Here is a 26361-nt window from a genome sequence, read left to right as displayed (position 1 = left end):
ATTTATTGAGTTAGATAGAAAGGGCCAATTGAGACTTTATTAAATGCGTGATGTCACAGCAGTTGGTCTTATTAAGTCTAAATTACAAAGGGAGACACCAAAGCAGAGTATATGATAGATATGCTGGCAGGAGTAGCATGAATGGAGCAAGCAATATCTTATCCAGAGTTTTCACAAATTGATTGGCTTTACATCCAGCCATTGCCACACACTGAGGACTGCTCCAGATCAATCACTTTTCTTAATCAATGGCTTGTTAGACAGAAATGAATGAAACAGCTTAAGAAGGTCAGCGTAGGTTTCTGCAGGCTTTGTGATCACTGTAATTAGACTTGCAATTATCCCCAACCATAGAAATATTGCTCATCTGGAAGAAGCAGGTAAGCGTGGAAAGACTGTTCGTGGTGGGCTTGTCATAATCAGATGTGAATGAGTAGACTTTGTGCGACACAGAGAATTTCTCAACATTTGTGAATAGAACACAACTTGACCTGTATTTTAGCCTCCTTGATGTTTTGCTGTATGAGATTTCATCTGTTTATGCAGAATAACATAAAGCAAATGTCTTAACTGGTCAAACCATGGCAGTAAACTGAATAAGTCAGTTTGAGGGCTGAATCACACCCACATCATGAATGCACTGTGGGACACACAGAGGTTGGTGGTAGGGCAAAGTAGACCCATTGAGTGTGTGAGCTTAGGGAGCTGACCTTGAACAGCTGGTTACAATGTTTTTATAGCTGTGTATGAATCTGTGTGTGTGTGTGTGTGTGTCCCATTGCTTGCAGAGAGTTTTCTGTCTGGTCTCCAGATTTCCTCTCACCAGATGTTGAAGAAACACATTCAAGAGACTTCTTTAAAGTAGCCCTGTTGAGATCAAAGGCAGCTTCAGTTTCCAGCAGTACTGAGGCTCTTTGATTGAAGACTAAATAGGAGAAAGAGGAGGCCTGTTAGGAATGCAGCTAAAACTGCTTCATGTGGGTGGTACTATTGAATCCTCTGTATGGAGGAGTTAGCATTATTGCTGGTACCTGTGTGAGTATAGAATAAGCAGTGACAAAAAGATCCAGCAATAACAAAAACAACAATGTGGTTAGTTTCAACAGAGTTTCAATAGATTGTATATGTATTGATATCTATTGACATTTTTCATTCTCTTTTTGTATGAATGGGGGGGGGGGGGGTCTTCACAAAGTCAAAGAAACAGCATAAACAAGCCTGGATTTCCACATTCCCCAGACTTTACATAATGACCCTAATGACACTGTGAATTTGTTGACAGCTTTTGAGTTTGTCCCCTATTGCTGAATCACCTCTGCCTCCGAAAGCCTGAGACCTGCAGGCTCTCATACCATTGTTTATTCTGGAAATACAGTATATCAGTTGATCCCAAAATACACGGTGGACGCTCCTGATATCATCCCTTCCTGTTTCGTGCAAGCACATACACCCAATTACAGCACTGCAGTGTGTCCTCACGTAAGCACAAGTAGCTGCAGCGTTGTGGCTGTTTGGATGTGAAACAGAACAAAGAGGGTGGGTGTTTATTTGCTAACAGCTGGCTCGGCAAGTATGTGCCAACCAAAGATTCAACCCAAAACACCTGTGAACTTTACTTTTCCCTCAGACCTTAGGTAACTGGACATGCCACGAACACACTTGAAGTAGCTGATCATTATCAGACATGTGGAGCATATGTGATTTTGTGAGTCGCATAGAGAGGCTTTAAGTTGCAAAAGTACTTAAATAGTTTCTTTTTTTAAAAAGCAAGCGTGCTACTCTGAAAATGTGACAGTAGGAGGAATCATTTTCAGTATTTTTATAAAGCTGTGTCATGTCAGCAAATGCTCAATCGCTTCTTCTTCTTTGCAACACACACTGGCCCACTAACCCACCTCTCAGCCACTTTTGTGTCACCTGTTTCTTGCAACTGGCTGCACTATATGTATCAGCACATTTAAAAAAAAGCACATGTGCATGAATTGAGGGGCTGCAGCATGCAAAGACTGATGCAATTCTGCATATTCTAGAAAGGTGTTTCTGGGATGTTTGTGAGATGAGGAGGTATGAATGATTGCGATTAGAGAAATAAAACTGGTCCACGGTAAGTGAGAAAATTATGATGGAAATGAGAGTGAAGTGGTAACGTTATATATTTCTTTTCCCCTTTTGTTTTCTTAAGCTCTTTCTGAACAAAGGCATAAGAGGAAACACCCAGGGTGCAGGCTGATGCTGGAGCCAGCTAGATCAGACCGGTAGCTGTTAGAGAGTAGGGGGTGGTGAAGGAGAAGGGAGGCGAGAGAAGAGGAGGGGGAGATGAGATGAAGGGTGGAGCAGCGGATGGGGTGGGAGAAGGGGGAAGAAGGAAAAAAAAGATGTGATGAGGGAAGCTGGAGGTGGAGGAGCAGGGGAACGCAGAGGTTAAGTGTTTGGGACACAATATGAGATGGATACTCTGGCAGACAGCTTAGACCCCACTCCATCAGTGATGTAATGCATATGGCAGATTCTATTTTTAGCCATCCTAGTATGCATCCTTAGCTCAGCATACAGGGCGATCGATCAGCTGCACAACTCACTGCGAGTATTAGAGCTGCAGCCAACAGCACCTAAATATTTTGCCTCTGTGCAGTTTGATGTTGTAGGATTTCTCCTTTGTCGTGTTAACAAGTAAATATGTATTTTTGGCGGCATTTTGCACTGTATATTTTTTCCAGCTGCATTTAAAAAAAAAAAATTATGTGTTCTTTTGTCTTTATCTTGACGATGTTGCTGTCTGTATCATTTAGACTGTTAGGAAAAGTTCATGAAAAAGGGCATTTAGTTATTTTTATGCCAGTTTGTTACATATCAAAAATGTGGTTACATCTTGTCCAGTGAAAGTAAAATTATTCCCAAGGCAGTAGGAACAAAACAAAGCACAATAACAGCAGTGAATGGGGTGCTTCTAGGCCACAAAACAAATGGGAGCTTTCTGACATTTCTTGGAAATTTAGCCAAAGCGATGAATGAATAGTTATTGAAGCTCAACGTCATTGGTCTGATGACAAAGTCTGTGGATGAAGAGCTGCTTCTGTATTATTTTTTGTCTAATTTTCTTTCTTATTTACTAATTTTCAGTTATATTGTGGAAAAAAACTGCATGCCTGAATTGTATCTTTGTATACTGGGGCAACCGATTACCAGGACAGCTGGATGTGTGTGAGCTTTGGTGATTCCTGTTTTATCAGACACAAGAACATGCAAGCACACACATAACACAGACCTCACTGACAGGACTTGTATTTAGAGTCCTGTATCACCTCCCAGTGTCGGCTGTGAATAAGTCTATAGCCTGAGGGTCTAGACAGGTTGACTCCCAGTGTGTTACACAACAGGGAGAAAAAGAGCCTGGAGACAAAAAGCAGAGCAGTAGCTTATAAACTATCTGATAAACTTCACGTCCACACCTGTCACTTCCTCTTACTCTACCAACCTATTCCATATTGGTAGGTCACACTGCGAGTGGACTGAACAATGACATTCGTACCTTCTTTGCTAACTTCTGTTAGCTAATTAGTTATAGCTATCCATGACAAACTGAGCCCTGTAACAGAGGCATCCTATTAAAAAATATAAATATAGTTTGTGTTTAATGTAGCCAGTGATTCATTACCATTCTGACAGTTGGCTATAATCCCATTATAAGATTTCCATCTGAACAGTGACTACTACCCAAATGATCACTCCTCTCATCAAGTTTAATAAAATTTCTTTGGCCACATAATAAGGGGAGTAATCATAATAATTAAAACACTGTAAGCGTCAGGGTGCGGCTGTGTGGCAGGCAAGATATGGATTCAAATGCAGGACTTGGGAGAAAGAACATGAACTCAAAAAGCAGCTTTAATGCTGAACTCTTCACCTAAGATACAAAATAGACAGTGGCTAAGCAGGCGCAAACAATCCAAACGCTAAGAATCTCCTGGGAGACATGGAACTAGAAAACACACAAGCACTAGGGATTATGAGACAAAGGACAAGGGGAGACTCAGACAAGATATGCATACGCAGGTAACGAGGGGAGATGAAACAGGTGTAAGGACAGTTGATACTAATCGGGAAAACGAGACGAGGGAAGTGAAACCTAACACAAAAACACAGAGAACAACAATAACCAAAATAAAAGAGGAAGACAGACACAACTGAAAGGGGAGGCGAGACGAACTTCACACAGGTGGTACAGAAGGACAAAAAACACAGAGATGAGACCAGAACACAAAAGGGAATTAAATAAATATTACCTAACGAAGGTACACAGACCAGGAAGATAAAGGAAATTTATCAGCAGTACAACCGATGATACAAAAGGAGCAAAGCTCAAACATATGAGCCTCAAAATTGAATCAAAACTCACCTCAGAAACTCAAAACCACAGCAAGTCGTGACAGATTTAACTAACTTTGATTCAGTGCTCTACATAAAAGTTAGTTGTCAACCACACGATATGAAGTGCGATGTATTAATATGTCCCTGTTGAATGGTAACAATAGAGTGAGAACAAAAGCAAAAACAGAGAGCCTGCTCTTCATGTGCTTGTGTGTATCTGTCCATACTACTACCTACTGAATGCCTGTTTGACAAGGCAGATAAAAACCAGACGAGTTCTAATCAAATCAAATCTTTAACTTATTCAGAGTGGTTGCTTTTACCTCGCTTCTGTTGTTGAGAACAAGAACAGAACACAAACACAGAGCCTCGTGCATTTCTAAGAGGCAGTTACCTGTTAGAGAGTTTATTCAAATCGCTGCATATGTTCATTTCAGTCCTTTGCCTTTCCCCCCATACATAGCTGTTTCTCTGTACCTGTCATTTTGTCACTGCCTGCCATTAGGTTCACTTCCTGTGACTATTAAGCTATTTCACAAAAGGCTATGGTAAACTTGTGTGGATTCATTGGTCAAAGCTGTATTATTGCATGACACTCTTACAATGAACATAGCCAAGATGACAATGAGGTCTTGGACCACACGTTATTACACGAGGTAACTATACTTTCGAGTCACTCTTGCCCTCCTTGCTCTGGCACTCTTTGCTTAGTACCTATGGTCAGGCCACACCCATCTCCCAGCAGGTTGTTTATTTCGATTCCAGCTACGTACTAGTGAAGTTTTGTGACTTTATCTTGCATGTTTGCAGTTTTCTCCCAGATATTCGAATCACCTCTGTGGTGTCTCTTGGACCATCATTTGTGATGAAACAAACACACATGGTGAAAGCAGCACCTTAGCTACACAATCACAGCTCCAATGTCTCAACATGTAAACACCCGCTAAATTATTTACAAAAAAAGTTATCTATTCCAATTTTGCCATGATGATGCACACAAACTCACACACTCAAGGTGAAAACAATATTACCTATGCTATCACAGCTGCTAATCAACTGAAGTATGCATTAAAGAGAATGTTTTGTATTTATTGTTACTAAGTTATAACCTTGGTGTGTTTGCAAATGTGTATATCTACATCACATTGGCTCATGATTTTATATCTTGCAGATTTTAAGCATTTGGTAATTTCCCCCCATAATTTTGCTTTTAGGCGACATAAGCATAACTCTGCTAAAAATACACAACCCTGTTTTTTCCCATAAGCTACCCAAACAGCTTGTTGATTCAGGCACGATTCCAGGTAGCTCATGCACGAATTTCCTTCCTATGCCATCCTATCCACATACACACCCTCCAGGGCTTGGAGTACCAATCAGAAAGTGACTCATGATTCTTAGTTTCCTTAAAATAGGGACTGACTTTTCCTCTAGCTCAGCAAGAGGATGCAGACAGGGTTGGGAAGTGCTGGAAAATCCAAAAATGGACATTTTGGGATTTCCTAGGTTAACAAAAAGTTAGAAAATATGACCGACCAAAATTTCAGTGGAAAACCTATAAAGAACACATTCGAGAAGTGACTGCATGACATCAGCCTATTTAAACATGCAGTATTTGTGGTGTCATCTAAAAGACAACAAGTATAAGCTGTGGGTCGATGAGTTTGGAAAACAGGTCTCACCATGCTTATGTGGTGACTGTACGGACTGATGTGATAAAATCAATGAAACCGCAGAGTGCTACTGGCTTACTAAAGCTCACGGTCTATATATAATGTATATTGTAGTATCAGTATACACTGAGGTGTTTCAGAGAGGTAGATATCTGTATCTGGTATCTGATCTGTAAAAACTGTGACTGTTAAAGTCAGACCTAATTACTCAAAGATTAGATGCTAGTTAAAATTGAAATTTATTCAGTAGACACCTTTCTTATTACCTAAAGCCATTTTTGCTACTTGTTTGTTGACAATAATGAGTAAAATGTAGGCAACACTTGAGACCAAGTTATCATTCTTCCCACATCTCTCAACTCCTGCTGTCGTCCATTCACCCCCTATCTGGTCCATGGCACTGGCAGTGATCCGACAGGCTGCAGGTTATGTAACAATCACCCGGTTGCTTTGGCACTAGAGGTTAATAAAACTTTCTGATGGACAACAGAGCAGCAGTATTTTGTGCTGCCCTCATGGGGTTTTCGACACAATCCTGCCTCTAATGTTATAGATTGCATTATTGCCCCAATGCATTCATGCTTATGAAACTCTCTCTCCCTTGATGCTGTCTCTTTTGCCTTTTCTTGCTCTCTCTCTCTCTCACACACACATATGCACACTTTCCACAAGCTGTTTTTTTTTAACGTGCATCACCCACACATTTTTGCATTCTTTGTGTGTGTGTGGGATGAAGGGACGATATGACAAAACATATTTATCAGTGTTGTTGATGCTTTTACTTCTCCTTCCGCCTGCAGAGCTTGCTGCAAGGTGATGTAACAGGTCTGCAGGATGGGATATCTCTCTTTGGGAGGTGTGCATATCGGAGTCCTGCAGTCTTCTTTAAAAATGTATACACTATATAACAGGCAGTAAATGGCCTCATGCACAATGTGGACTGCTGACACTGCACTCAACCTGTGTGGGTGTCAGTTTGGCAGGCATGCAAAATCTGACTGTATTGTGCAAAATGTGCATATGCAGTAGCTGAAATGAAAACTTGTTGCTTTGTCTTTATAGTCACAAGGATGAAAAGTTGAGTTAAAGACAATACTTAATTTCAAATGTGTGTTTCTCCTTTTTTCATGTTTGTCTGCAGATTTGTTTCCTGGTGTCAGCTTTCCGTGGCCAAGTGTTTTCAGAGGACAGCTGTGCTACTCTGGCGCTCTTCTCTCATTATTTCCATCTCAGTCAGTTCTTTTGGATGCTCATACAGGTAATGACAGGTTCACAGTGAACACTAGATACATGTGAGGAGAAAAAAAAATAACACTTTTGATTTCTGACAAGTGGAAAAAAGTATCTTTCTGTAACTGCCTTTTGCATTTGTGTAAACAACATTTGGAAGAAGCAACTGCTATCTCAACTGGAGATCGATGAGGTACAACACAAGTGCTACGGCAAGGGGGAGAAAGGACGTAAGGTCACCCAAGACTGGGTACCAAGCATGACTGAAGGAGTGTTAGGTGCGAGAGCAGCTGACCTCACTTGAAGAGGTATGCCAGAGAGACAGAAGCCAGGAGAATAAACCACTCCAAAGAACCAAGGCATACTCTAGGTGGCAGGGGAACAGTATAAGAACTACCCCACCAAGGCTGGAGATGGAGCAATACTGGAAGAGCATATGGAAGCAGGACACAACCCATAAAGGCAATGTTCAGTGGCTAGTGGACCTAAGAGCAAACTACAGCAACCTGTGATTGTCCAGTGACCATCAGAGTAGCAGACATCCATCTCCAGTATGAAGAACTAGACAGCATCAGGACCTGACATGATTCATGCCCACTGGCTGACTGCACTCCATGAGTGTTTGGCAGCACAAATGAACCAGCTGCTAATTGATGAGAGACACCCAGAATAGCTAACCGAAGGCCAGACAGTCCTAAACCCCAAGGATCCCCAGAAACGACCAGTCTCATTCCAACTACCTGCCTCAGTACCATGTGGAAGCTCCTGTCAGACATCATAGTGGCACATGGCTCAATACATAAACAGGCCACAAAAAGGAATTGGCTAGGAATACCAGATTGGCAAAACAATTTGGAGCCTTCATCAGGAACTCAACGGGGATATGGCGAACAACACTAGAGGCCAACTTCAAGCCTATAGCACATGTCACCATCAAGTGTCTACTAGTGCTGCATAAGCCTGAACCCCCAGTCATTGACAAGATTGGCTACAGATACCTACTACGGAATAGAACAATCATCAGGCGCCATGGATGACATCAAGCTGTATGCCAAAAGTGAACAACACATCGATTCACTGATCCACAACAATAGGATTTATAGCAATGACATGTGAATGTGAATGTCATTTGGACTGGAGTGTAGGCAGATGGTAACAAAGAGATGGAACATACTCAGAACTGAGGGGATCTCACTACCAGAAGGCAACATTGCAGACACTGAGGACAGCTACAAGTACCTGGGAATCTCACAGGCAAATGGGAACCACGAAGAGGCGCCTAAGAAAGCCGCAACCACCAAGTACCTGCAGAGTCCTGAGGAGTCCGCTGAATGGGAAGAACAACACCTATGCCCTGCCCGTGATCAGATACCCTGCTGGGATAATAAACTGGCCAAAGGAGGCAGTAGAAGCCACTGACATGAAGACAAGGAGGCTCCTGACCACATATGGTGGGTTTCACCCCAAATCCAGCACCTGTAGAGAGACTGTACGCTAAGCGAAAATAAGAAGGCCCAGGACTAGTGAGTGTCAGAACCACAGTCCAAGATGAGACAACAAACATCCACAAGTACATCAGGAAAATAGCCACAACAGACCATGTGCTTAGTGAATACCTCAGGCAGTAGAAACCCAAGAAAGAAGTGGAGAAGGAGAACAACCCTTCTCCACAGGCCCCTGCACGGTATGCACCAGCAGATAGAAGAAGAAGGAGAAGGAGAAGAAGAAGGAGGAGGAGGAGGAGGACCTACCAGTGGCTGGGCAAAGCTGGACTGAAAGACAGCACAGAGGCACTAATGAAATTTCCCCTTGCCATAAGCAAGTTGCCGGTATAGCATACAGAAACATCTGTGCCATGAGTACCGCCTGGAAGTCCCGAGGTCAAAATGGGACATGCAACCAATTGTGGTCGAGAATGACCGAGCTTAGGTCCTTTGGGACTTCTGTGCTGTCTCTTTAAATATGATTCTCCACCTTCCTCCTGCTTATTTTATCTCATAATTTGGAATTGCCAAGGTTCCTATTCTTTCTTTTTATTTCATACGTGTGGCATTTGATTTATGTGCAACAGGCAGTGAAATTTTATTGTTTTACCACATGTACCGGGGCAGTCATAAAGTTACCAGTACACTGCACTGGCATGCCCTTTGCCCAGGATCACCTTACAATACCTTACCCCATCTGGGCCCTAAACAGCCCCTTCTTAACAAGACCTTCTTATTCTCTTATTTTCTTCACGTTTTATTGGTCAACACCAAAGCCACCCAGGATTTTTAGGGACATGAAGACGCAAAGCATAGAATGGTATCTGAAACCTGCAGCATAAAATCTCATTTAACGTAACTGTAATCCTGGAAAGAGTTTATTGATGACTTATGACCTGCTGCAATTGCAAAGGAATGCAGGGAGAGATTTCATCAGCAGCTTTAGTGCTGCTGCTACAGTGATAAACCCTTTTCCTAAGTAATCCTCCTCCTAACGAGTCCCGAACTGACAAGAAACAAAGGTAGTTGCGTAATAGAGGAACTCCGTGGATGTTTGTTTATTTATTTGGAATTTTTGAAATATAACCTGATTAAATAGATTTGACAGACATTAGACAATAATTTTATCTGTATTATTTGTTTTTGTCGTTCATATGTATTTGTTGTGTAATTCTTCCAAACAATCCACTTGATGACAGTGCTCGCTATAACGACTGTGCTGAAGGCTCAGGCTCAGTTGTTGTTGTTTTTTGTGCTTTTTTAAAAAGCGAAATATGATTTATCACCATCATGAATCACAATTTATGTTATTATGAGTCCAACTGAATTCACAGTAACAAAGACACCGTCACATAGGAATGGTATCCCTAAATGAACTTCCCCATCTACCCATCTTTTCCCACCTGTTGTTCTTCTCTTGTATAACATTTGCTTTGTTCTCATCAATCTTTAACCTTTTACAACATGTGACATGTGTACGTGAACATAACCAGTGTTTACACAGAGAACATAACATGTAATAATGTTATTGGTAAAGTATTATAAGATTACCTCTGGAATAAGCTGACCACAGCAGGGTAATACTGGAACCATGCAGCGGCGTACGTGTTGGACGCAGTGGGCTTTTTCTCATATCTGATTGTTTACTATGACTTCTGAGAGATTTTAAGGGATAAAGTCTCAGGCCGAAGGCTTTCATGTGGCTTAAGCGGTGTTAGAATTTGGATGGCGAGATCTGGAGCTCAAATAAAATTGGTTGTGACGTGCAAGCTGGTTTTAGACACACATGGTAGTAGTTAGTAGGGTAACAGCTGACTGGATCTAGTGAAGGACACAAACAGTGATTCACCCTGTAAGGAATTCAAATAGGAGGATTAATGCAGCATGAAGAAAAAACACTTAGGCTTTTGTTGTTTTATTTATATACTCACTCACAGATTTGTTTTTTTCATAACATGCCCTGTTCGTTAAGGTTGAATTTAAATAGAGAGCCAGAATGCGTGATAGAAAAGGCAGGTATGTTACAAAAGTAAGGAAGTGTTAAAAAAGACAGGCAAACAAAGCAGGACAAAAGGAAGAGAGGAAGAAAAAGTAATACAAGGTAAAGGCCAGGACCATGGCATTGTTCTTTAACACCCCTTCAAAAAAAATCTTGTTATTTCATAAATGTCAACTCTAACTGTGAATGTAGCTGACAAGAAAAATATTACCGCCACCTTGGCTTTCACTGATGCGGGGAACTGCGACCCTTCCATCCTCACCAACATCTCTGTATTGACCCCAGTGATGTCTCACCACTCAAGTTTCCCTCATATCAGGTAGCTGCTTTCAGATAAGTGGCTGATATGAGTGGGCGCCAGCAGCCCATCTCAGGGCATGACAAAGACCTGAATCAATAATAGCAGTGTGAGTGTGTGTAATTGAGAGTAGTGAGAACGGGCATGTCCAAAGCCTGATCAGGGGAATATGCACTGGCATAAAGCCTGAAAACACACAATAATGTGGTCACCAGAGCAGCTATGTGTTGAATGCAGAGGTTTGCAGTTAACATCAGCTTACTAAAAATCTGCACATTATTAAATAAATGTACAAAGAGTTAAAGGCATCAGGATTAGGATTTCTAGGATTTTTCCTGAGCTAGCTAGTGAAGCCAACAGCCAGCCAGGATGACACATCTCTAGCTTACTAAATAATATCTTTATGTGATAATGCCTGTCCTGTTTCCTCGCCAATTAGTCATGCAGTCATTTGGGACTTTTAATACAACACCAATGGTTCATGTGACTTATTTCACCCAATTTACAACTGGTATTTACCTTCAGTGGTAACTAGTGGTTTTGGCTTTATTTGCACTGCGGAAACTAAATATAGCTCATAGCTCATAGTCCCAACATGATCTGCACAATCAAACATAACTGGAAGTAAATATTTAAAAAATACTGCATTTTTTCTGCGATGTGATTGAGCCAACCTATTATTGTGGCTCCATGAGTGATAGAGCCACTGCAAAACAACAGCTCAGCACAAAGTTGCCCATAATCCCTTTACTGTACCACAATGACTGCAGTTTTCTTACAGCCAGTGAATCACACTTCTTGAATCTGACTGACATCATTGTATTATCTCAGGGGAGTCGAGCTGTTACACAACGGGAACCCTACAGTCTTGTTTGCTGCATCTGCTGCATCTGTGTCTGTGGGTTTGTGTTCATGTTTGTGTGGTTGTGAAGCAAGGTCTTTTTGGGTCAGTGGTTATACAACATTGTTACGGTAGAGGTTGAGCAGAGTAATCATAGGGAGAGGTCAACATCATTTGACCTTGTGTCATTAGTTGCATCACCTCTTCCTCTGTGCAAATGTCTTGCTTGAGTGCCTGCAAACAGATAGACATTATCAGCTGTTATTCATTACAGCTGTTGACCTGTTGCATAAACTTTAATAGCATTTCCTTTTTTTCATGTTGCATAATGTAATACTTTATAGAATTTTGTATTTTATGCATGTTAGATGGCATAAAACCTTGTTAAACAGTCCGTAACGCACCATATATGAGCGAAATGTGAAAGAGAAAATGAAGTGTTCGTGTGCTTCACATGAGGATAAGACATTGTCTGCTTGCTGTCAACAGGTGTTCACATAAGCCGGTTATGCAACAGTGGATAGCTTAGCAAACCAGATAGATGAGACTATGAAAGCCTTCTAGATAACTAAGCAAACATAGATATTTTTGGGTGTGATATGCGGATGGATATACATGTGTGTTTTTGTGTTTTACTGACTATAAAGACCAAATGTGCACACAACCGAGGAAGGTTTAAAAATCCTCAAGGGGGAAGATGTCGAGTCTTTTCTCCCCCTTTTATTTATTGCACTGCGATAGGTTTAAGATACGTTTCATAGTCTGTAAAAGTTGCTTTTTATTTTTATATCCTTGTGAATAAGTTGTTTTCTCAAACTGTTTTCCCCAGGCGGTGAACTTCTGGCAAGTGCTTGTGATGAATGACGAGCACACAGAACGCCGATACCTGCTCTACTTCCTCCTGGGGTGGGGACTTCCTGCTTTGGTCATCGTCGTCCTGGTCATCGTGTTACTTGGTGGCTTTGGATGGAACATACATGTTGTATATGGACTGGTGCAAGGAGATGTGTGAGTTAGCAACACATGTAAATACACACACAAGTGGTCTTTTTGAACTGATGGCATGTATCCAGTGAATCGTAAGTACACTTAGGAGAGTATTTTTTAAACTGGTATGAGTCATTTACAGTGATTTCAGTTTCTTTTTTAAGCTTAGGGAAATTCCACTTCAGACTAGGTAGAGCAAACAGAGTCAGTGAGCCTGCCCAACCAAATGACTGAATAAATGAACGTCTCATGTTTGTTTGCATGCCTCTCCCCACACTGAAAAACCTGAGTCTCGGAGGCGGAGTCTTTGAGAAATCACACCATACAGAGCCTTATATAGCCGTTTCCCTTAAATTACCTAAAGCACAGAAACAATAGAAGAAATCACTGTGTAAAAAAACACGTACAAAGGTCCCAACGCAGGTGAGTTGCCTGTGTCCTTATGTGCATTCGTCTTCCACGTCTTTCATTTGTGAACAAATGTTCAATTATAGTCAAAGAAGTATGAAGCTGAAACTCCTAAACCACATCTATAATAAGTCAATGGTCTAAGGTGTGCCTGTTATCCTTGGGATCAAGTATCTATGGGTGTTTCCTGTGGATGGGAGTGTGAAACAGTGAGCGCATACAGGAGAGATTTAAGGACATAGAGGAGTATTCAGTTTCCCAGGAGCACACCTTCCTCTTTGAGGAAATAAGGCAGCTTTTCACTTCTTTTCCTTCTCTCGCTCTGTTTCTCTCCTTCGCTCTCTCCTCTTCGGTGTTAAAAGCTAGTCTCTTGTTTTCTCAACACTCTACTTGTTTCAGTTTCGCCTTGCTTGCATACAAAAGTGTTAAGCTCACACCTTGTGTCAATAGACTTTGTATCTTTTAGACTGCATTCTTATATTAATTGCTTATGGGAGCAGGGTTTTTGCTTTTCACTACTATACTCATGCTGTAGTAGAGAGATATGAAGATTTATGGATAAATAAGTGTAGAATGGTGTAAAGTACTGCATTACCATTTCCATGCCTCTATCATGACCGTTGTCCTGGGACATGTCTTTCATATAGACCAGCTTGTACTTAACCCCAGCTATGTGCATTGAGCATGTTAAGGGTTTCCCTCTTCTGATGGTTATCACATTATGAGGCAGTGAGTGACTGTAATGTCCCTGTGGTTTGTGCCTTTTTTTTAATCTTTATTGTGGAACATATGTGGTGCATTATTAGATTAAAAGGAGGAAAACAAAAAGCCAAATTTAACATTTAATCCTCTCTCACCACCCATGGACAACTGCTCAGCAAAAGTGGTCATAAAAATTTCAGCAGCATTAAATTTTGTTTTGAATGAGTCTTGTTTGAGATTGATTACACTCATGAATATTCTGACCCTTTTATATCTCGAGTTTCATCGTCCAAACTTTGGGTCTTGTGATCACATGATTTAAGTGAAAATGTTATCATAGAGTGGTAACATAGCATCTTACTGTGGATTTCATTCAAAAGAAAATCCCAGCAGCGTTTGGATGAAAACCCTCCATGAAAGGCATGGTTCACTTTCTTTCTTTTCCCTCAAGCCTAGACGTGGGTGAGTTAGACCCCTGGGTAATGTTTTTTTCATTCAATTCAGGAATCCCTGGGATTTCCCATCCTTGTGAGACTTTCACTATAGTTAGCGGTCATCCCCCTAGCAAGGCCCCAACAGTACAGCTGTCCATTTCCCACTGTATTTAGACTAGGGCCCTGGCTGTCTTTTTGTGACAGGGTGATCCAGTGCTTTATTTGGCATAGCTCATCTTATGTTGTGACTAGCATAGGTCCAATTATTTTTCTGTAATCACTCAAACATGCGGAAGTCCTGCCTGATTTGATGCTCCCACCAAACCAGAGCGTGAATGTGTTTTGTGAAAAGGTTGAGGTCACATGAGTGTTTTTCTAGTTGTTTGGCAACAAATGTCGAGGATGTTGATTTTCCCTGAGGAAAATCGCAGTTTTCTTTAATAAAGATAAACATGCCTGAAAGATGCTGAGAAGGTAGTTCAAGAAGTTCACCGGGAAAACAGCACAGAGATAGACTGTATAATACTGACAGTACCAACTTCTTATTGACATTTTTAAAAATTTTGTATTAATAATTCGCCAAAGAAAGTTCTTCTTTACCTGTTATGCAGGATGAACAGTGGAAATCACACGACCCCTACTGATACATATTCTTATAATTGGCGATGGATTTATTGGTGGTTGTGTCAGATGTGTCACAAAGAAGTATAAAGAATAGCTGCGTTATGATTAAATTAAATTAAATATAGAGCAGTTTAATATGCTCAGTTTTTCCAGAAGTTATCTGTGAGATAGATGTGTTCTTTATGCTATGGTGACACAAAGGATCACTGTTTGGAAATAGCAGCCAAAATTATTGCAGCCGTGTGCAATGAACTTGCAATCTCACTCAGTCTTACCTTTGAAATAGTTGCTTTAAAGACGAGGACCACGTCAGTAACCACTTGAAGTCAATTTTTGTCTTCAAAGCAACTTTGGTGAGTCAAAATGGGAAAAAAATGGCAAGAAGACTGAATGACAGAGTGAATGACAGCAATTTGCAACTGAATGGGGTCAAGCTGGCACTTTAATGCAATCTTTTTCATAATACAGCACTGAACTGTTATAAATAAGAAACAAAAAAGCAAACAAATGTGCATCTGTTACCACCTATGAACACAGAATTTCAGATTAAACAGAAATATTTATTAACTGCTTACATTCAGAATCTAGTCAGAACCTCACAACAGAAACAGAAATAACAAATAGTGACATAGTTGCTGCAAAATGATGATTTAACAGCAAAACGACACTCCGTGTAGCCTGCAACATTTTGCTCTTATACAGAAATATAACTACAATACAACCAGATGGCAACCAGCTATGTCAAGTCCCCCACTCCAAAGAGATGTGTTGCAGAGAAGTTGTGCTTAGAAAAAAATGACTCAGGTTAATTGCAACATGTCGCCAGTCTGTCTGCTTTTATAAATTAGACAGCAGTTATTTGCACACCTTCACTAATCTGTCTGAGAGTAATTGCAGCTGGTGTGAGTTGGACCCTGACTGTTTGGAGATAAATTGCCTCCCACCAGATAACCCGTGCAGTCACCTTGCAGTCAAAAGAAGCAGCTCATAGGTTGAGAATGTTGCATGTTCAACCTCTGTGGAACCTGCTTGTTGCTGCAAGTACTTGAAGTTGTTTGGAGAATGTAAAAATAATTCAGTGCAGTCATCAAAAAACTACTGATTTTTTGCTAGTCGCAAGATGGTTTATCGTAACTTTTGTAACTGTATCTTTCATCTCTTTCATCGTATTTTTCTTATCTTCTAGGTGCTTTATCCCAAACATCTATGTAGCTCTGTGCACGGCAGTGCTGGTGCCTCTCATCTGTTTTGTTGCTGTGGTGGTTGTATTCATCCACGTCTACCAAGTTACTGAGCAGTGGAAGGCCTACGATGACATTTACCGCGGACGGATTAACAGCACAGGTAGAAACCAAATATGTGACTACACACACAAATATATAAATGTATGCATAAGCAGAGATTTGATTATTTTACCACTTGCTTTTACCACAAAGAGATCATGAGAGTTACATCTGCATTTACACTCAGTCACACCCAATTTCTTGCTTTCGTGGACATGTACAAACACCACTAGGATGTCACTCTAGAACGAAACTACAAACGACATACCCTTATTTTGGGCAGAAGTTTTCATCCCCTATTTTCCAGTTTACTGTCTCTCCCTGCTGTTGTCTCTGTCTGCCGAGACAAAAACAGATTTAGGGTTTTTGCAGAAAGTGCAAACTTTCAGTTATCTAACACCCACAAAAACACCCATCAGTACAATGTAGTAATACGCCTGCAAACTTGTACATTTCCAACTTGTAGATTATTCAGAATTCTTGTTTGCACACACACATCCATCATAGATTTATGACCCGCATGAATCAGCACTGTTTATACAGTGCAGTTAGTCCCTTTGGCCACACATGAAGATCCAGCCAAACCACTTTACTTGCTGATCATCGGGGCTGCAATCAATGGCCATCAGTGGGAATCAGCAGGGTTTAGCTTGTTTTGCTCAGTCAAGGCTCTCCGGTGACAAAGCCAAGCCTGAATTAGTGCCAGTTCTTTTGCTGGCAAGCAACTTGCCCTGTACACTGTGCAGGAGTGTTGGGGCAGTGTAGATGCTTTACTGAGTTGCAGGTATGTGTGCATTATTCAAAAAGGAACAGTACTTTCTCATTCACAAACCAGGCTGAGGCAAAAGGCCAGCCTGTAGGATTCGTACTTCACATGAGCAATTTTTTGTGAGGCAAGCGAAAGAAAATAGAGTAAATCAGACAAAAATTTATGTTTGAAATATGATTCTGTAATGTGTGATGATTAACAATAGCCTAAACTTTTGACCTATACTGTACATACATACACAATTGCACATATCTACATGCACATATAAACATAACATGCACACAAACATACTTTAGTGCACATTGTATACTCCAGTGTTTGCAGTGTACTCCACTGTTGTCAGTGTCTCAATATGTCTAAAGTCCAAAGAAGAATAAAACAATTATGGGAGAATATATTTATTGCTGTAAACACAGGCTACCCTTCTGCTCATTTCCTGGAATTACTTAAAGGTTGTATGAGTTGACTTAAAACAACAGGAACTGAATCCTGCACTATGCAGCAGCATGACAATCATGACAATCAATAATTATCCCTGTTATTCATCCACTGCTTGCAGGCTCTGTGTGTGCTTTTGCAGTAATCCAAATGATAACTAATCATATTAAGCACTTAGAGTAAACTCAACCTTGACTTTCCCAGCCAGCTGAGATTCGTGCAGAACCTGCTGGACTGCTGAAACTATTTTGACAATGAACGCCATGTGCATGTTTTCAAATTCCTTAGTGAAGCAACAACTGATGAGATAAGCTAACAGCTAAGCTGTGTCTGTCTGTGTGCGTGCGTGCGTGTGTGCGTGCGTGCCTGTGCGCGTGCATGCAAGATTATGAGAACCGCACATGTAAAATTCACAGGACTGTGAAATATAGCAGAACTTCTGACGTCAGTGAAATCAAGGAAGTGCGTTGGGGTGCTTTCGTTTATGTTTCTCCCAACTAACAGATTTGAGTCTGGAGTTCTGCCAATGCAGGGCAGCGAAAAATAATAAACGAACAAAAAGTACAACAGTGCATATCAGAAGCACAACAGTGAACCCTTATCTTGTGTTAGAAAGACTTTATGTTTATGAAAGACTTTACGCAAGTGACCAGACTTTAGTTGAATGAATAACTATTATTGTTCCAGTTTTATGGCACTTAATGTTCCCTGGCTCCACTTTTAGCATTGATTGGTCAGCAGTGTGGAAACACAAATAAATGATGGATAATGTTTAATTACTTAATATTGTTTTATTACTTTGTGTGTTTGAGTCTGTGTTGCTGCTTTATTTGTATGCTAGACACGTGCTTATATTTGTCATATCTTCATTAGTAATGGCCTTGAAAAGCACGTGCTTATTTAGATATTGTACTTTAACAGCTGATTGTTATTATCATCTTGTTTTTAGTATTATTTTTTTCCTTTGGTCATTACTCCTAGCTGCAACTAGATGCACTCAACACATGCTTACTCCTGCTTGTTGTTATTACAGCTGGTGACTTCTCTGTGACCTTAATGTCAGCACGATCTCCAGTTTCTTTCTGGTTGTTTTCCTTCTGTGCATGCTCACTTCTCAGTTTGTCTTCTCACACCAAGAACGCTGCTCTGGTCAAATATGAACTTGAGCCTGTCTGCTTGCCTGTGGAGAAAAGCAGCGTGCGTTTGTTGTACAGAAAGAAAGATAGCCATGACATCATCGAGCTTCTCTGAAACACAAAGCTTTTGCAGAGGATTGCATATGAATTCATGTCTGCTTATACATAATATGAACACACACACACACATGCACACTCACACAGTCTCTTTGCTTCTACTTAGTGGTACAAAGCCAAACAGGCAGTCAGCATTTTGCAGTTTGTCTCAACTCGGCTCTGGGAACCTGTTCTTACTGTGGGAGCTCTGCCCTGTCCACAGACAGGAATGTGCTTACATGGTTGGAAAAAGTCTAACCAGGGAGGGAGGAGATGGAGACAGACGTGCAAGACACACTAAAGCCAGAGAGAGAGAAAGAAAGAAACTGGAAAGATAGACGATGGGAATGGATAGATGGAAGATAGAAAAAAGTTATTTAACCTACACGTGTTTGTAGACAGTTTGTCCACATAAGGCAAACCGAGATGAAGTGTGAAATAATAATGCATCAGAGGCCGTGACCAAGGCCAACAGTGAAGAAAGCACTAAGTATGATAGAGCTAAATAAATAAAAATACTTTGTGATAGGGAGCAGAAGTTAGAGCAGGGTGGAAATGACAGTGTGGTGGATGTGGCACCTAAGTGAGGGGTTTTTGTGCAAACCTGGGCCCGTGTCCTGTGTTTCCATCCTACTTGTGAAGTGAACTGTACACTCTGTCCTACATAACACCTTTCATGCAGACTGTAAGTAGAGTGACTCAACAGTGTAATTTTGAATCTGATGTTCCCTTCAGATCATCGTAAAAACAGCTTTTACGCCTCATGTAGCTGTAAAATTTATTATGTTTATCTTCTGTGACCCTGCACTTTTCACTCCAAGACACACACACACACATATACAGAGCATCACAGGTATTGTGAGCCTAATGACAATGTCTTTTACATTTTTTGAAAATGCAATGAGGAGTTAGTTACTAATCTAACGTTTGATAAGCTGATCAGTGCTGTAATCAAAACCATCTTCATCTCCGGCTACTTGCGAAAGGGAAGCCATTCTTCTGTTTCAGAGACTTTGAGAGAGCTAGCCGTGCCTTCGTTTCATCTTGCCTCGACTTTTGTTGACACCTGAGTCTTTACTCAAGTGTCAGTCTGTCATCAGGTAGCCGACTGCAGCACAATTACTAACTGGCAGAGCAAGCGAGACCACATATCTCCCATACTAGCATCCTTACACTGGCTGCCAGTCAGTTTTCGAATTGATTTTAAGATTTCATTATTCGTTTCATTATTATTTTAAGGCATTGCATGGGTTAGCACCCTCATACCCTTCCGATCTTTTGAACTGGTACACTCCTGCAAGATCATTCAGGTCTGCGGATCCAATGCTCCTAGCTGTCCCAAGGTCCAGATTAAAGCACAGAGGAGATTGGGCCTTTGCCGTGACTGCTCCTAAACTGTAGAACAAACTGCCCCCTCACATCAGGACCTCTCCAACATTAGACACTTTCAAAACCCATTTGAAAACCCACTTTTATTCTTTGGCTTTTAAATCAGAGTGATTTTGTACTACTTTTATTTGTCTTTTTTCTGACTCGAATCTTCTCATTTTATGCTTCTTTTCTTAAATATTGTCATGTCTTCCTATGTTTTTATCTCCTTTGATTATTTTAAATGTACAGCACTTGTGCTATATCTGTGCAAATGTTCTATATGAATAAATTTGACTTTGACTTTACTGAATAACCCTGCACTTTATGTGTTATAGCCGAATTTTAGCTAAAAATCTGTATATATCTGTATATCTGTAAATCGGTATTGGTTGCCAACAACAAGCAGCTGATGATTTGAGTACAGGCTTAAGTCTCTCAGTACTCACTTGTCACACCCTGCTTTAATCCCTCCACTGTTTTAGCTTTTTTACTTTTGTCCTCTTCTCCCTGATGTTATTTCAAGACATTTATCTCAGCATATTAGCTAAGTATTAATAGGAGTCAGGCTAGTATTTATCTGAACAAAGCAAAACTAACTCATCAATATGTTGCAATACTCTTAATTTCATGGTGGTAGCATCCTAGTGTTTTTATTTGAGATCCCACATTTGCAACATACTTAGCAGCCAGGTTGGGTGTGGTGCTGGTAATGTGGATATGTTTTGAATATTATTTTGACAGCATCCAAATTTGACTAGTGCATTGCACCTGTGTTGGTGAGCAGGCTAACAGATATCCTCCCATTTTTGTACAGCAGGTTAAGAGAATTATTTTTGCAAGTAATAATGGAGTGCATTCCCTTTTTAAAATGTTCTCTGCTTTGTAAGGACCCGAAGACAGACATACTTAATTAACTTAAGTGTGTCCCTACTTCAGTGGGGTTTTTTCTTGAATTATCACATCTTGAAGTCGAGGTGACAGGATGTATTCCTCTTAGTGGGCTGCAGGTTGACCAGCTGCTATAGTTTAAAAGCAGCAAACGTTAAGACGACCTTTAAAAATATGCACTTTTTAGTCGTATTGGTGAGATCAGTACACTTTGTGTCAATGTACAGTTGTTACAGGGTTTGTCAAAGTGGGACTCTCAGAACTTGGGGGGTGTTTTTTGTTTGGTTCAGTTTAAAATAAATGATCATAAGCCATAATTCCCCCTTTGGTGAATGTGTGATGTTCCACCTCCGTATGAGGACGAACATTCGTATGTTTCTCCATGTTGACAATCGTCTCTATTTTGCACCCTTAAAGTATAAAGTACATCTGATGTGCCTGAAGATGTTAACACACCAGCTGCCTGTTTGCACAAACAAAAGAATTGTGCACACTGTCTCTTAGATCATTTTCAGCCCTTCTTAGGCACCTAAATGCATTAGTGGCATCACAAATGCTCAATGGATAAAGCTTGGATCGAGAGTACAGCTCTGATAGCATGTGTGCGTGCATGCTTATTGGCATACTCAAGTATGAGTGTGTGGCTTTTTACCCTCCCTTATATGTCTCCTCACTGTTGCTTGAGTCTCTAATCTGAGTCCATGTAAATCCACATGCAAACCACAGGGAGTCAGAGAACTGTTGGAGCAGAAACGCTGCATCAGTGTTGTATTAGAGTTGTAAAATGTGGTTCATTAGACAGCTCCTGAATTATATCCCCTTCCTCCCTTTTTACCCGACCTTGCTTTGGAAGAATGAGTATTACACTACAACATATATAGTTTCATATTAAGAAACTATAGAATCTAAATACAAATGATAACACACCAGCAGCTATATTAATTCTCCATCAATTACTATGTAATGTACAGTACATGTAGTTATTCTGCAATATGCATTTTAACATGCATATTGCAGAATGTCATATCGATAAAATACTATCTAGAATCTCAGTTCAGCTGTAATGTATAGTGTATTGTATTGGCTTATATATATTTGAACAACAGTGCTGATGTTGTTTTCATTCTATCCTGTTGTTATCTTGTGCTCCAGAGGTGCCGCTGGTCCTCTACCTGTTTCTGCTCGTCTCCCTAGTTTGGTTGTGGGCAGGACTCCATATGGGCTACAGGTACCTGTGGATGCTCATCCTCTACGTCATCTTTAACTGCCTGCTGGTGAGATCATTTACCTTTCTGTTTATTTATTTGTTTGTTTGTTTCCTGTTTGTGCATATGTTTTCTTCTTGTTGTAATTGGAGTACAGTTAAAAGTTATAAAGTTAAAGCAATTCTTTTTATAGCTCGATGTGTGTACTCTTTCTCCAGGTTAGATTTTTCTTATGAAAGATATTGTTTTTACCTATCTAATCTCTAATCTCAGCTACTCTCTGAGCTAAATCTTGCTGTAGCTGAAAATTTGAGAATGCTGCAGAGTCAGTAAGAGTATATGAATGTCGATATTTGAATAAATATGCATAGGTTTATTTAGTGTTGTTGTTTTTAATTTCGATGGTTCCATGAGAGGTATGATGAAGGGAAGTCCGTTCACTTTGAAGGCCAGCTTTGATGTATCTGACAGGCAGAGTAAGAAGTGCCTCAGGCGTGGAGAGAGAGAGGCAGGGTTATCACTGTGTCATATCTCACCAAAGCCTCTCACTGCCATGTTTGTCCATCTCTCCACTTTCCATTTGTATTTTTGTCTTTTCTTGGTCCCTTTGTTTGCATCTTTTTATAGTTTATTTACTCCCTCTATTTCTCTCAGGTCTGTATTTCAGATGTCAGTGCAGCTAAGTAAAGATATTTCAAATGCAAGATAGATTACTCTACCACTAAATGCAGTCGAGTACATATTTAAATATTTGCACAGTGAGATCATTTTCACAAGCATGCCTCTGCATCACGCCACTGCGGATTCCAAAAAAAGAAATAAGGATGGGAAGTGTAGATGTTGGGCTTCAATATAGAGGCTTAATAAAAATATAGTCCCTATAACCAATTTCCATCTGTTCAAAAGAAACTGGACAAAATGAGGACTGTCATTAATGATCAAATGTAAAACCTTTGCAACAATATCATCGTGAACTCTGGAACACATTGTGCAAGTTTTTGTGGATTTTTCTGCCTTCAGTTATGTCCTTAGTGAGGAAAATGCATGCTTACTCATGTAACTGAGACATTTTTTTAAAAACTTTTGTCTTCTGGTTATTAAGGATTTAGCTGTGGCTCCATCGTATCAGTAGTTTTATTACTTGGCTTTAAATTGTCTTCTGTCAATTTTACTTAACATACTAAATCATACATTTTCTGGCACAAAGATTTAGTTTTGTAGTAGTGTTTAATGCATAATGTCTTTTTTTAAGAAGATGCCCATGAAGCTTTCTCAATCAATTGTGCTTAGTTTTGCACAATTGATGGTTTTCTTTCTTGTCTAGTCCCATAAGAGGTCTGTGACAACCCATGCTGATATGTAGCATCTACATGCTAAAGACAACAGCGCTTAACCAAAGTAAACATCTCCTGTTAGTCCAGTGACTGAAGTGAAGTGATGTCAGCAGCAATGGTCATTGTTGCACTCGACACTTCTTCATGAGCAGCAATAGTTTGTCCATCCCTGTGACATCACATAGCTAGTTTAATTTTATTTAAAATGAACTTGTGATTGTTAAATTACATGCACAAGTTTTTAAATACATTTCCTCAGTTCTGCTTGTGTTACGTTAAAAAGCTTTTCTGATTATTTTTCTTTTAACCTGGGTAAAAATCCTCTCACTTAGGAACATTTCAGACTAATAGCCTTTGTTTCCTCTCTAAATACTTTGATTTGTTCTTGGGTTTCATTAGGCCCCTGAGGTATCAAAGTTCTTAGCATCCAATCCTCCAATGTCTGCTGTCACACAAACATACATGCGTTCACACAATAAAACAAAAAAATAGAGTAGAATAGAATAGAATAGCATAGAATTCAACTTTATTGTCATTGCACATGTCACAGGTACAGGGCAACGAAATGCAGTTTGCATCCATCCAGAAGTGCTTTAGCCGTGATATAGATATACAATATATATTAGCAATAATATAGGTATGTAAGTATATTACAGAAATGGGTCTATTATGGTATGTTATAATGTACACGGTATGAAGTATGTTATGAATATTCTATAACTATAAGTATGTACAGGCTGTAGTGAGTACAAGCTATGTACAGGCTATGAACAGGATATAAATATGAAATAAAAAAACTATACAGAAATATGAGATATACAGCTATACAGAAATGTGAACTATGCAAGTTATAAACAGTTGTAGGATTAAAAATGATTGTATGTACAGAATGATTAATCTCCTCTTTATGCTAATTGGCAGATGACTAGTAGTTTTACAACACTTTAGCTTTCTAAATGAGGACTTTTGGGCTTTTTGGTGGGGACGTACAGTACAGCTAAAAAGAGCTTTGTGCTACCCTATTTGTATTTCAGCAACTTACATGTAGCTTAACTTTGACTTCAGATAGGACAAGTTCTATCAAACTTTCTGTCATCTGAAAAAAAAGAACTGTTGCAATTGATTTTCAGTCGTGCCTCATACAAAGTTCCAGCTAAAACAGCAGCCTCTGGGGTCTGCACCAAAAGTACCAGAAGTAGGGATTTATCAAAGTGGAACGGGTAAGGAGTCCCAAAGGTACATTGTGTCCAAGGACATTGATTAGCTGTAAACAAACTCATCTGACCCACTTTCTACAAAGTACCACTAAAGAAAGGTCAGGATGTTGTAACCATGTACCAAACATGGCTGTAATCATATTTATTTGTATGCAAGATTTGGGTTATGTGTTTTTCTAGAGCACATTTAATTTGTTTAGCGGTGATGGAGGAAAAGCGTTGCTGTGAGAGGACTCATTGATCATTTTGTGCCACTGCAGAACTTCCATTAGGGACTAAATGGAAAAAAGAAAGTAAGGTTTAAAGAAAGCAAATGTGATACTAACACACAAGACTAAAAATGTTTCTGTCGCAAACACTCTAACAGCAAGATTTAACAAAACATGATGATTGTCACATTTCTTAACAGATATGACTTGGTAACTAGAGTAATCTTACTTTCGTTTCATGATTTTGTGAAATCATACCCATATGAGATATTTTTAGGTTAACTAAAGAAATTAAACTGAGATATTTTTCAGGACACGGTGCTACAGGACTGGCTTATTCTGCCAGCATTATTATTCCAGTGTATTTTTGAACATCTTATCCTTCCCATAGGTTTTCATTGCCGTGAGCTTGGAATTTGTTAGGCTGTGCATCTCTGCTGCAAAGTCAAGTAGAGTTGTTTTTTTTTGTTTTTTTGTTTCCTTCATGCGGTGAATTTTCCATTAGGAGAATTTTCCATATTTACCTCACTGGTGTTGTTGATGTTAACTGCTGATTACCGAACACCATTAAACAGCTGCAGATGTTACAGCTGTGCACAAGTGTGTGTTGCAGAGCCCACATTGCTCTTAGGTTAGGTGCTGTAAAAACAACCTGTTGTTGCCAGCCGGGTATCTGTTAAAATCAAGCTGTGAAACACATCACATGTTTGCAGTTATACTGTGGAAAATGTGACTTTTTAGCCAACAGGCCACAGGGTTTTCTTTTCTCTCTACAAGTCTTTGATCCGTCCTTTTCCATAGCTGTCAGTCACATCATGCTGAAATAGAAGACAATAATCAAATCACAACAGCACAACCCCTCATTATTTCCTCCTGCACGTTCGATGTACCGATAAACACTACGTCACTGTATCCGTGCTGTCAGAAGCCTCACAGCTGTGAAGCAGGACCATGCTTCATTACAATTCAATTCAACCCCCACTTGCACATTCAACCTTGGCACTGGCTAAAAATAGGACACAGGATATGTGTATATTTTTATGGAAAAGAAGGCGGTAGGCAATTAGCTGTGTGAAGCCTGGAAGTATTTAGGGTTTCGGTCAAACAGCTCTTTTTCTTTTAGCGCAGAAAGCACAGAAAAATCTGCAGACACAGCACTTTTTGCAGTTGATGCAGTTAGGTATATTTAATCACTTTGAAAGAAGTGCAGAAAACCTGAGAGCTGTTCCTTAATTATCTCAGTTTTCTAATTTTGCCATCTTGCCCTTTGTCTTACCCCTGACAAGCAGTACATTTCTTTAGCTTGTTGCTATTGTCACTTTTAAACGCCGTACTTAAAACCCCCCAAAACAAAATGCTGTGTAAAA

The 26361-nt window shown here is 40.0% G+C and overlaps 1 protein-coding gene across 1 annotated transcript in view; it reads left to right on the top strand.

Moving 5' to 3' along the window:
• The window catches only part of adgrv1 (adhesion G protein-coupled receptor V1), a 108509-nt gene that overhangs the window by 70685 nt on the left and 11463 nt on the right, over positions 1 to 26361 (top strand). Inside the window, exons 89-92 of the mRNA XM_039620393.1 lie at positions 7183 to 7299; positions 12723 to 12901; positions 16235 to 16392; positions 22182 to 22303. Coding sequence (XP_039476327.1) covers positions 7183 to 7299; positions 12723 to 12901; positions 16235 to 16392; positions 22182 to 22303 — 576 coding nt within the window. The remainder of the gene's footprint in view (positions 1 to 7182; positions 7300 to 12722; positions 12902 to 16234; positions 16393 to 22181; positions 22304 to 26361) is intronic.

This window comes from Oreochromis aureus, linkage group 12, assembly GCF_013358895.1.
Source record: "Oreochromis aureus strain Israel breed Guangdong linkage group 12, ZZ_aureus, whole genome shotgun sequence".
NCBI lineage: Eukaryota > Metazoa > Chordata > Actinopteri > Cichliformes > Cichlidae > Oreochromis > Oreochromis aureus.
This window is presented reverse-complemented; position numbering and strand designations above follow the sequence as displayed.